Here is a 13,054-nt window from a genome sequence, read left to right on the forward strand (position 1 = left end):
TGAATTCAGGGACCCCTAGACTGATTGGCGCTCTCGATGCATTTGCTTGCTTCGCTTTGGCTGAGTGCCGTCGCTTTTTAACACCGACTGCCGTTGTGCCCCCACCACTTTGCTTCAGAATCAGAATCTTTATGTAGACTGGAGGACTCCGATGAGCTACGAAGCCCTTTTTCACAGATGTCCAGTTTGTGCTCGTCTCGCCCCCCCCCCGCCCCAACCCCCTCGCCACTTCCAACGAGGTCACGCTCCGTGGCTGCCAAAGAGTAACACCGTGAGAGTGCGGAGAAAAATTTTCTGTCGCGAGTAAGCAAGCAATATTGAAGCGAGCCGGCGAGGCCTGCCCGGGGAACGCCGTGCCTTTACCCATCGCTACTTTGCTCGAGCCCCCCGGCGAGGACGGCGTGGGGCCGTCGGCGACACGGCCCGCTGCGAGGGCTGCGGGGGCGGCCGTGGTGCTCACGTCCTGAGCGCTGTATCCGGCAGGCAGGGTCAGCCTCCTCTTGGCAGCCTTCTGGCTCTCGTGCTCGGAGCTCACTTGGGACGCCCTTGTGATGCAGCTGGTGGGTCGGGTGTTTCGGGCGGGCTGGAGAAATGCAATAAACAAACAAAACGGAGAGACCGCCGCGGCGGAATGAACGTCCCGTCGTCGATGGTCCGTCTCCCTCGTGCCGCGTGTCGTCGTTCGGGTATGGCGTCCCCGACGCTTCGCTCCCACGTGGCGCTTCGGGGAAAGTAAATGGCGAAGCGTTCGGCCCAGCGCAGCGAATCGTCAGGACATCGCGCTGGACAACGCCGCGGCACGACCGGCAAACGCACGCCGGAGAGCTATGCAGACAGACCTACACAGTCTGTCTTTAATATAAAGGGAGTAATGGATTCAGAATGAGATATGCAATGGCCCAGGAACTACGTGCTTGATATTATACACTTGGGGCAGTCAAATCGCCTGATTAATAAATAATACACTTTTCAATTAAATCACCCAAAACGCAATATCATACATTATATGAAAGTGCATAAAGAGAAGTCATACACTATAAAACAAACTCTACATATTTTAAATGTTACAAACTACACATGCAGCATTTAACAGACCCAAAGTCATTTTTACGTGGAATAATATTGGGATTTTAATAATAATCAATGTTAATAATAAAAAAGTATGTACAACCCTATGTAGGCATCCCCATTCTGTGCCAGTTATGGAGGCTACTTTGACTACGCTTCTTCACCTTGAGGGTTGGTGAAGAGGGGAGGTCTAAAATCAGTTCATACATCACATGCCACTAGACGTTAGCTATAGCAGTAAAGTGAACTCAGGCCAGTGGGTGTATAACACGATGCGGTAACCACTGTGCCAATGCTGTAGCATGTTCACTATAAGATCTAGTACTCAGCAAAGATGGATTGTTGTAGGCCTTGGCAGCATCCACAGTCATTACAAATAGATTCTCCTTTCGGGGTGTCCACCACGCCGTGCAGAGAAAACTTCTCCAAATGGTTCCAAACCCCCACAACCGACTTACACCTATTATGGTTTGGAGGACTCAAGGCAAGATCAAGTTCTAGAATGAAGCTTTCGTGACTGCAAGGATCCATACTCTTTGGTTCTATTCGGTAAAGTCACGCAAAAAACAGCAAAAAATAAAAAAGAAATTATTTATTATTTTTTTATACATTTTTCTTTTTTGTTGTTTTTTACGTGACTTTACCGAATAGAACCAAGATCAAGTTATATACGAGGCACAAAAGACACGTATATTGACATGTAGATATACTCCAGAGCAGCCCGTGCTGCAGATAATGTGACGTAACAGCGGTATTCGATTGACTGAAATGTAATGCTAGAAAAAAAGGTGTTTTTAAACGCTTTCTTTTAACTCACTCTACCTGTTGTTGTCGTTGTCGTTTTTGTATGCTCAAATCTTGTAACTCAATTTTTTTCCCACTTCCCAATGTGGTATCGACTGCAAACTTGGTATACTCATGTCATACTCATGACAATACCATATTCCATCATAAAGCATATATTTTTAAACATTATTTTGCATGTTATGTTTCGGCTTGGGTCTAATTGTCCACTGTCAACTGACGTTGGCTGTAAATCACCACGGCCCCCTTACGTTGTGGCAAGCTTCGGGGCCACTTCCTGGAGTCGTGGAGTTCTGCCATTACTAGTACATTTCATAAAAGCGTGTTTTTAAAAAAAGTTTTTTTTAAATATAACTTATTACACATTTCTTTTAAACAACGACGGACGAAACTCTTCAAGAGTCACGATGGAGGCAACTTCCCGCCGCAGATCAAAGTGTGGCTATGACGAGATGAAAATTAACGAGTCTGAATGAAGGAAGAGACGGAGATCATTTAAAACATTACTCCGAGGCCGAAGGGCACTGAGATAGGTCACAAATGGTAATTGGTTACGTATGTATATACAGATAGTCCCCGAGTAGCGATGGTCCGACTTACGATATTTCGGTCTTACGATGGCGATAGCGATGCGACAAAATTCAATGCGTGTATGATACGTAGCTTTAGCGATTTCATTTTTGGGTTACCACGATACGATGCGTTCAATGCATGTGTAAAGTTTTTTTTTATAGCAGATAGAATTGTTTCCTGAAAAAACTTTCTATTTAATTGCAGTTCATATAGGTAGGCTAAGAATTTACCTTGTTTTGTACTTACTGTGTAAAATACAGTATTGTAATTAATAAATACATACAGTATATAGTTTATACAGTACGGTACTGTCAATTGCTCTGTTTTGCTAAATTATCACCATTCTTTAAGACTCCTGGGAAGGCTAGGCCATCTTCGACTTACGATATTTTTTACTTACGATGGGGGTCGTCGTAACGCATCTCCATCGTAAGATGAGGACTACCTGTAATCAAATGACTGGGCAGCCCTGATTTGCTGACCTGATAATATTCATGTGGGGGGAGGGGGCGAATTTGCACGCCCCTCACACCAACATTCAACAATGAAGGGTGGACTACATTTTTAACCGCTTTCGTCAACTAGACCATGAGAATGAAGGAACACACACACAATGTCTTCGCTGAAATTCTACAAGTTGTGGTCAATTAGACAAAGACGAATAAAATAAACATAAAATATGCCAACTAAATTACCGCCGCGTAACACTCACAAGCTTCACCCCACGTGACCTTCACCAGCCAAGTTCACCTGACACTACTCAGCAGTGACCGCTGAAATCAGCAGACAGCACTCAACTTAGTAATTGGCTATGTGTGTATATGAAAAATCTTAACTTGACGTCACTGATATGTGCGTGTACGTTTCAGTCACCGCTCCACTGCGTAGTGACTTGCAGAGTGTTGATTGCTTATTGTCTGGTGAGCGTCTAGGGAGGAGGCAAAGCTCAGGGGTGAAAATATATTTTATTCCGGGAGCTGCACTCACAGCTGAGCTCTGTTACCTTCTCATCGAGTTCGTCTTCGCTCTCACAAAGGTCATCCTTGTCGAGCTTCCAGTTGTACTCGACGGGCGTGCGAGGGTTGAACAAGCCCTTCTCCGCCAGGGTGAGCTGCACACAGAAAGGGGGCCATCTTGGATTAATAATGACAATAATACAGTAATGATAAATGATTACATTTGATAGGGATGCTGCCATGGCTTAATGGTTAGCACACTCGACTTGCAACCCACACAGCAGCTGAAATAATGGGCAATTTTCTGAAATTGCATGCACAGACACAACTAAACGTATCATCACCGGTCACCATCCCAGCGCGGATTTTAAAAAAACGCCAGTCCACCCGAGCACATCCGACACCGTGCTGTTTCATGAACATTTCTCCCCTTGTCGAGAAAGACGGACAAATAATTTCCATCTCTATCACAGTCCAAAGTGGTCGATATACTAAGCCCAAAATAAAATGCTACTTCACTACAACCTTTGAAGTCTCTGAAATGTACGTCAGAATTTGTGGAACGGCCCTTGTACAGGGTCATATAAAAACTATTGAGTAATGGTCTCTGTCCAACTTTATTTTATTATGTTTTATTTTTATTATTTCCCTTCTACGTGACTTTACCGAAAGAACCAAGAATATGAAAATAACCACAGTCAACACTGCTTGCTTTTGTACAAATGGCAAGTATAAACTTCCTGAGCAGATGCAGTCAAGACCACGTGTTGGGAGTAATGAGTTGGTGGTTTTAGGGTTTGAGGTATTTGTACCAGGCTTCTATGATTCTGCTCATTACGGTTAATGGATCGCAATCAAGGAAAGTGCTAATTAAGCGTTGACATAAGATGATGCAGAGGCACTGAACGTCTCACTGGAATTTGTGAAACTAAACACAATATAATTACCAGGTCTTCACACTGTGCGTGATCCATTTGTTTGGCAATGTCCAGGGCAGTTTCTCCAGCTTCATTTGCTTTAAGATAACAAAGAAATAAAGCAATTAGGAAAAAACAATGATACAGTTTTTTTTTTAATATCCAGGAAAGTTTCGCTGAATCTCAAGACTCTTTTCAGGAGGTTCCTGTATGAGTATATCTGACCAATAGTTTGGCATTTGGAAGGAGATGAGAGTAAAAGAGAAACCGCTTGAATTCAAGGGGCTAGCATTAAAGCTCGGCACAGATAGCCTAAATTCTACTTGGCTGGGCTCCCATCTCCTGGCCACATCTCATCCCCGTGGGTTGGGAAGTTTTGCAAATTTGCATGGTTCGCCAACCCTAATTTGCCAAGTGCTAGGTAAAGAGGCATGTGCCAATATGCTCGGCTAAAACATTTAGATACACTAATATGTGGCGATATGTGGTGATACGAAAGTAGATTTGTTTTTCTTCAAGACTACGTCATACATCTTTCGCCACTGATGTCAACCATGGCCGGGTCTCAAATTCAGGTCGTCGAGCCCATAGAGTGGTGCACCAACCATAGTGCCCCTAATCCACCCCTCTATTCACTATGTCTGTTTAAAATTAAAAAAAAAATGTAAAACAAGAAACCACGTTGATTCTTACAGCAGTGAGAATGATGTGACAGCCGAGGAGATGTTAAGGGATGAGAGTGGACCAACCTCTGGGCGCATTACTCACACACATGGAGGGCTGCTTTGCTCCGTAGCAGAAGCTTGAGGCACTCGGTGGCATTGTACCGGCTGCAGAAATGCAGCGCAGTGTTCCCGTTCTCCGTCTGCTTGTTCACATTTCTACTGCGCACACGGAATTGCAGAAGCCCCTCTGAGCGACGCAAGAAGTGGCACTAGGGTGGTAAATATGCAGCAATGCTCGATGCCAATTGACAATCGTAACAATAGCACGTGTGTTCTTGTCTGTTCACGTGCAATTTTGTGTGCACCTTTCAAGAAAAAAAACCTGACAAAATAAAAATGTTTTTGTACATTAGGAATTTGGGTTATATTTTATAGCATAAGGCTCTCGTGACAGTGCTATGTCTCACACACGTCTATAGTCTGCCAATAGGGGGAGACGTTGTTCCGTGGTTTTTAAATAATTTTTTGTTACATGCTAAATTTTACATGATGCTGCCACACGCACATGCCTACTCTTTCAAATAATGTCACGAGACATTCAATGTCCACCTTAAGCAGAGGCCACATATTTATGGTTAATAAACCCACAGTGTTATAACCGGGGCGTCCTACAGCCGACAACCGCGAACCCTTTGGAGCAAGCGGCAAATGTGGTACCACTCAGCCACGCCATGGCAACGCTCCCGACTGGTACGGGTGCCGCTTCTGGCTGGGGTTTGTATCTCAGTCACATGTTCAATGAGTGAAGCCATTCCGTACAATCATCACAAAATATTAATTTGCGTCATTGTGCCAGAGACCTATGCCAGGCTCGAACCAAGAACATTTGCAACAAGGGGCAAACGAGCGTACGCTCGCTCATGCGACGCCGTTGAAAAGGAATTCAGCATCCAAGGAGGCCGCGTTAATGTTCAGTCGTTACCAGTTGAGGATGAGGAAGTCGACAAGGTGCAGAGAGCTCCTGTCTGACTGGCGGACGGCGAAGTGCAATGCAGTCTCCCCTTTCTCCTGTTCCATAGGAAAATAAACGTGGTTAAGGGTTACCTACTGTAAGATTAATTTACAAAGATGCAAATATTGAAAAAGAGTTATAGCTTGTAAGTTAAAATCTATATTAGGGGGATGATATTGTTCCTGAACAGTCCCCTTCATCTTCAATTCAGTCGTGGTGCTAGACCATTGGTGGCCCTAAGCAAAACATCTCTCTTGGGGTCCCCCCCCTTTCAATTCATAAAATACTAGTGAGATGATGGGAGAGAAGTTGACAAGAGAGAGAAATGTAGTGAAGCAAGGCAAATGTAGACATAAGCAATGCAGTGAGATGAGAACAGAGTTGCAAATAAATGACTGATCAGAAAGTGTAATTCACACCTCATGTTCATTTGACTTGCTAAGTTTAGTAGCATTTCAATTTGGGATGATACATCAAACATATAATTTTTTTAATTCATGAATCCAGGAAACCCCTGGGGCTCATTGTTGTTTAATGCCTCGTGCCACCACTGCAACGGTGCCACGTCAACCTGCACGTGCGCCGCGTCGAGCGGCTCCAGCAGGTCCACCCCTTCGCTGTAGACCTCGATCAGCGCAAAGATGTCCTTGGCCACGAGGGCGGCGCACAGGGCGGCCGCCTTGTCCGCGCTGGACTGCGCACTCCGCTTCGTGAACTTGCGCTCGATGTACTTGGCGGTGATGTAAGACCGCCGCTCGTTCCTGGGGAGAGCGACCGTCATTTGGACCGACGCGTTTGTGTTTAGTTTGCCGGCATTCCCGCCCGCGCGTCCGTTAGCGCGGTTGGCTAACGTACGGTGCGAAAGAAGGTCAACGTACATGCGTGCATTCGTTTGGTGGCGAGTCAGAGATACGTTCAAATGCGAATTGAAAGGTTGATGTAACAGAAGCGCTTACATGTCGCTGTCGGCTGTTGGTTTGATATCACAGTCGGTCGGCAGGTTGCTCTCGAGAATTTCATTAAACCTGTAGTTGCCCACATTTCTAGCCAGCTGGGGGGGAAAAAATGACAATACATCGTGATGAATGTTGTAATATGACACAATTAAATGTATGCTTCGTGGAAATGAAATAATTAATATACGAATTCGATCTGTTTAGAAGTTAGAGAGATTCACAAAAACATGAGGAAAGTAAAATGCAAAGGTCAACACGTTGGGTCCAATGTTCTTTCATTGCAACGTGACAGTATCTGCATATATATTAAGTGGTTACAATTTGGTTACCAAGAGTAATAATAATGGACACAATTTATTAACTTAGATTTATAATAATAATAATTTACAGCCATTATTTAATCCACTGCTGGATGAAGGCCTCCCCACGCCATGTCAGCCATGGGGAATTGTGAGAACTTCACCAGGCTGGTCAATGCGGGTTGGTGAAGAGGGGAGGCACAAGACCAGTACGATATACGCATCACTCGCCACTGACATTAGCCATAGCCGGGAATAAAAAAAAAACTCAGGTTACAGAGTTCACAGAGCAGTGCGTGAAATGTTGCACCACAGTTTCCCCAGTCCATCTCTGTAGCTTTCACCTCTCATTCAGGTCTGTAAAAAAACATTCATTCCTATTGCGGAGGTGATTCTACACACGGGAAAATAACTCTAATACACGAGTCACTTCATGTGCCCAGGTTATGAATTCCAAACTTTGCGTTAACGCCACAAATATGTGGATGTTGGAGTGTCATGCCCCACGGGAAACCTATTACTGGGTGAAACAATGCAACGCACCGGACATGAGAGTTTACAAAAAGGCAAGAACTGAAACTGTTTCTCGCAAAACTGGAAAAACCAGATTCCACCAAGTGCACCCTGGCATACGGTTTTTGCCCACCATTTGTCAGGGTCTATTGGCCACATTATACCAACCTCGATAAATCACCACGAGGGATAACATCTTCAGTGTTTCCCCTAGACAAACTACAGATAAAATAATACAACAGGCTATGTGTATCTACATCGTGGATATTTTCTCTCAGTTAAGCGAGCAGCGAAAATGAAAATCTACAATTTGACAGCATGTTGATGCATCATCCCTTCAACCATTTGATAAATGTTTTATGGAAACTGAATACTGAATCCACTACTGGATGAAAGTTGCCCATGGGGTACACCACAACTGAGCAAGATGGTTAGAGCGTGTTGGTGAACAGGGGAACCGAGGACCAATTCAGATATTACTGGACAACAATATTCGCCATGGACAGGAATCTTCCTCGGGTAACCATATCCATGAGGTATGCTAACCACTGTGCCACCACGCCACCCACTACAATATAACCGTAGAACTATAAACTATTTTTTATTTTAACGAGTAAGACCCACCGATTAATTATTTGTCCCCTTTTTGAGAAGCACCCTGGCAACAAATGACAGCCCATCGAAGTGGCTCATCACGTGGAAATGTATCGCAGACAAATACTCTAAAGCGCGCGTTTCTAAATGTCGAGGGAAAAACCGGAGGACCAGGAGAAAAACCCACGTCACGACGGGGAGAACATGCAAACTCCAAATATACAGCAGGCGTCAAGGGTTGGGATCGAGCCCAGGTGAGGCAGTTAACATCTCGCCATCACGGCAGCCCAATATTTTAATGAAAATATATTGCGCAACTCAAACGTCCATGTTGTCCAACTTCTACATTCATACACTTCACTTACGTAGAAGTGAGTACAGATAGAATGTTTGTGGGAGGGACACAAATGTGAGGTTGTTGCTATCATAAATGTGAAAATCATCGTCTTGAATGACTTGGGACAAAGACCTCCTCTCCCCCAGTTTAACCTAAAGAGGCTGTCATGCCAGTGCCTTTAGCAAGCACCTGTGAAGGCCAGCACGAATCGTGAAGGGGTGGCATGGATCGCACCACACCGGGCCACACTTGTCTCCCCAGTGCTGATAGTTTCACAGAACACACCAGGCACTCATTTAAGGCTGAGTCGACGTAGGGGAGGCACAGGACCGGTTTAGATATCACTCGGCCCCGATGCTAGCCATGGCCAGGAATCAAAACTCGGAATGCTGTGTTCGTAGGGCAAGTGCGATAACGCTCCGCCCACACACACACTCCGCCCACACACACACACACTGACATTCACACACACAAACACACGCTCTCTCTCTCTGTACTTCAACCGTGCGAGATGAGCAAGTGGACGCACCAGCAGCTCGGCCGTGCTCAGCACATCGAGGGTGATGGACTGGATGCGGGAGACGTGCACACCCATCTCGCGATGAATCCCCGAGCATTCGATGCATGTCAAGATGCCAAGGTTGGTCGCCAGCCAGCTGGGATCTGTCGGGCAGTAGGCACAGTTGTGATCCCTTTGCCAAATGGGTTTGCAATTTAAATATGAAAACGTAGGTGACAGCATTACAGGAATGCGGCTCTCATACTAGAAGCATGCAAACAAGAGAACATCAAGAGCATGCCACGTGCACAGTTACAAAAAAAGTGTTCTTTTTGTCACTGCTAAATATTATATAATGCACTATCCCGCTAGGACATACGGTTCAGAAACATGGTCATAAATAAAACTGAAACGTGCACAAGAAAAAAAGTGGCGAGATGCAAAATTGAAATTACACCTATTCTTGGGATCTTTCGGGAAAGTCACTCGAAGAATATGAATTCCTGCAAGTCACGAAAGCTTTAAGTCAAGGTGAAATTAGACCGAGACAGAAAGAGGAACCACATGAAATAGAGGCCACACGGAGGTTAACGACATTATTCAAATTGTAAAAAAAGTAAGTGTACTTGGACACGGCACATCGCCAATAGGAATGATGGCCGATGGACAGGAATAAAGATAGAATGGCAGCTGAGGAATGGTATGTGTCCAAGGCTACATCCACCAAGGAGGAGTGATTAAATCAGCTCGTGCGCACATGCTAGTTGGATTAGTACATTGCAGGATCATGAGAAATGGCGACGGCTTGTGGAGGTGTGCATCCAGCAGTGGATTAATCACGGCTGATGTTGAATATACTGTACACATTTCGATTTAAAGCTTTCGTGACTGCAAGGCTTCATCTTCTTTGGTTCTTTCGGTAAAGTCACCACGTAGAATGAGAATAAAATAATAAAATAACACAATAAAATTCTCACGGCCGCTTGCGTCATAGCCGAAACGTCGTGAGAATTTTATTGTGTTATTTTATTATTTTATTCTCATTCTACGTGGTGACTTTACCGAAAGAACCAAAGAAGATACTGTACACATCTTACACAGAAAATGCGTACAGTTTTAAAATCAAAAACAGCTAATCTGCGTATCACAGTTTGGTAAACCGAAAATGGCAATGACGTAGCAAAATATATCAAGATCCCACAAACGCCAAATAAAAAACGAATTTTCGCAAACCTGTTCAGAAAAATAGATATTTTTTCATGAGCACCAATGCGAAGCATTGCTAGGTGGACTTAATAATTAATGCATTCCTTCTTAAAAGCTTCGGAGAGTTCTAAGGCTTTTGGTAAAGTCACGTAGAAGGGAAACAATAAAAGTATAAAACAATAAAATTCTCACGACGTTTCGACTGCAACACAAGCAATCATCATCAGGTGTGAAAACCACAACAAGAAAATTTGAAGAAAAAATTATTGTGGTTTTCACACCTCATGATGATGACTGTGTTGCAGTCGAAACGTCGTGATAATTTTATTGTTTAATATTTTTATTATTTTATTGTTTCCCTTCTACGTGACTTTACCGAAAGAACCAAGAATATGAATCCCTGCAGTCACGAAAGCTTTAAATCAAAAGTTCTGAGGCTCTTTGGCACTGGAACATTTTCCCAATTCATTTAAATTCATGTTTACGACGCATGGTACACTCCAACAATAAACACACTGCCCCGAGTTACAGAACTTGCACGTCCTTATTTACAGAGCTCATTGTTGGGATTTTCATAGCGTTGGCTGAACTTTTCTAAGAGTAAACATGCGAGGGGTGGGAAAGGAGGAGGGGATTCTGAATAAGAACCAAAGTATATTCTGAATAAAATTGTATAGTCTTAAGCATGGGAATTGGCCAGTCATCATCATCACGATCCATGGGCAGATATCCCGTAGGTGTTCAATGCACATTTCGTCATGTGTATCCACTTTCCGGGCCAGAGTAGCTGGGGAAAATCCAAGAATATAAGGGAGAGATGCTCAAAGACCCGCATAGAGACGATGCTTGGCAACCCACTTGCTGTATTTTATCCAGGCCCCATCAGCAGGAAAGCAGGTTGGGGAGTTTCAGAAATGTTCACGATCCTTACCTCCTAGTGCTAGATTACAGGCATGCATCACCATGTCCAACTAATACATTAGTTAATAATAATCTTTACCTTCATACGGCGCTTTAATGCCTCGGCAATTTAAACCACCTTACATCCTCATCTCGAGGATGTAACGGGATCATCGCTTGTGGCAGCTGTGCCTGTGTGGCACAAGGCGACTCAGCACTTACCTACAAGGGGGCATTAGTCTGCCGTGGGGGGAGGGGTAATGATTCATCTGTGTAATCCCAATTGAGTAATTTACGGGCTATTTACCGATTTTGGCAAATTTGGACCATGACGCTTGCACACAGTGGCCTCCTGCTACTTGAAACGCCATCACGGGACCTTTAACGTCCAAGGTTAATCGGAGAAAAATTTGCCAATGAGAGAAGGATGGGGTGAGAGAACGAGGGTACAGAACAAAATGTCAACAGCACAGCAAGTGGCACAGCCGGGTACCTGCTACGGAGCAATCGCAGCACAAGTTGTTCCCGGGCATGCTCTGCACTTCCAGGATGATGTCGCTAGTCAGCTCCTGCACGCTGCTGATGTCCGCCCCATGCTCTCCCTTAAAGGCGTTGTTCATGGCCTCCTCTTTGCTGTTGGTCAGCACCGAGACCCAACTGTGAAGAAAACAGTTTAACCCAACATTTTAATCATGGACTGATGGCGAAGACTGAACCAGTCCGTGCATGTGAACGGTTTTGGATATACATATTTTAACAGGTCGAAAAACTGTGTTTACTCAATTAGGAAATAAAACTTTGCTGAAATGCATATTCTTGCATACATATATAGCTGATAAGCCTCGAATTGAGAACACGAATATATATGAGCCGTCAGGAAACCAACCCTAAACCGCAACGGCACAAACCATGGGAGCTGATGCGGGTACTTTATGATGCACAAATGGAAAATTAAATACCTTTCGGTGTGCAACTGTGGTCACCCAGAACAGACCACGGAACGGATAACGACTCAATACCCGATTCACACATACGGAGGCATCATCACAGCTATACACTCCGTGACTCCTGATACAATTGTCTGGCTCTACCTCCTCAATGTAAAGTCATAATTGTGGAAGGAAACCATTTTACAGAAAGAACCATTTTGAGAATGGCCTATTATATATCTGCAAACTAGCATTAAGACTTTTAATCTTTTATATACGCTGCTTGCTCCACTTCACTAGAACAATCTCCCACTGCACATAAAACAATCAGGTTTTAAATTTTCGTGACTGCGAGGATCCATACTCTTTGGTTCTTTCGGTAAAGTCACGTAGGTAAACAATAAATAAATAATTTAATAAAGTGGAACTAAAATGAAAACAACTAAATTAAATCACTAGATAAATTTAGTTGCTTCCATTTTTGTTTTATTTAATTTCATTTGGTATTTATTTTTTACCTATGTGACTTTACCAAAAGAACCCAAGAGTATAAAACAATCACCTTCACAAACTTGGTTCAGATCCTCCTTTAAAACCCATCTCTTCTCCCTTGCTCATTTTACTCGTACTCCCTGCCTCCACCCCAACCTACAAGGGTTATCCCAACCCCTATCACTACCCCTATCGCTACTCCAACCCCTATCGCTACCCCAACCCCTATCACTACCCCAACCCCTATCACTACCCCAACCCCTATCACTACCCCAACCTCTATCACTACCCCTATCACTACTCCAACCCCTATCACTACCTCTATCACTACCCA

The 13,054-nt window shown here is 44.1% G+C and overlaps 1 protein-coding gene across 2 annotated transcripts in view; it reads right to left on the reverse strand.

Annotated features, from left to right (window-relative positions):
* Nucleotides 1-13,054, reverse strand: part of LOC116941627 (arf-GAP with SH3 domain, ANK repeat and PH domain-containing protein 2-like) — a 49,306-nt gene that overhangs the window by 14,579 nt on the left and 21,673 nt on the right. For both annotated transcript variants that reach the window (XM_032952883.2, XM_032952884.2), the window contains exons 14-22: nucleotides 11,793-11,956; nucleotides 9,224-9,357; nucleotides 6,952-7,046; nucleotides 6,567-6,756; nucleotides 5,966-6,051; nucleotides 5,087-5,202; nucleotides 4,349-4,416; nucleotides 3,449-3,556; nucleotides 364-583 (exon numbers count right to left, since the gene is read on the reverse strand). In XM_032952883.2, the coding sequence (XP_032808774.1) occupies nucleotides 364-583; nucleotides 3,449-3,556; nucleotides 4,349-4,416; nucleotides 5,087-5,202; nucleotides 5,966-6,051; nucleotides 6,567-6,756; nucleotides 6,952-7,046; nucleotides 9,224-9,357; nucleotides 11,793-11,956 (1,181 nt within the window). The remainder of the gene's footprint in view (nucleotides 1-363; nucleotides 584-3,448; nucleotides 3,557-4,348; nucleotides 4,417-5,086; nucleotides 5,203-5,965; nucleotides 6,052-6,566; nucleotides 6,757-6,951; nucleotides 7,047-9,223; nucleotides 9,358-11,792; nucleotides 11,957-13,054) is intronic.

The sequence above is a fragment of the Petromyzon marinus genome, chromosome 12, assembly GCF_048934315.1.
Source record: "Petromyzon marinus isolate PM22_M1 ecotype Great Lakes invasive population chromosome 12, UKy_Petmar_22M1.pri1.0, whole genome shotgun sequence".
Lineage (NCBI taxonomy): Eukaryota > Metazoa > Chordata > Hyperoartia > Petromyzontiformes > Petromyzontidae > Petromyzon > Petromyzon marinus.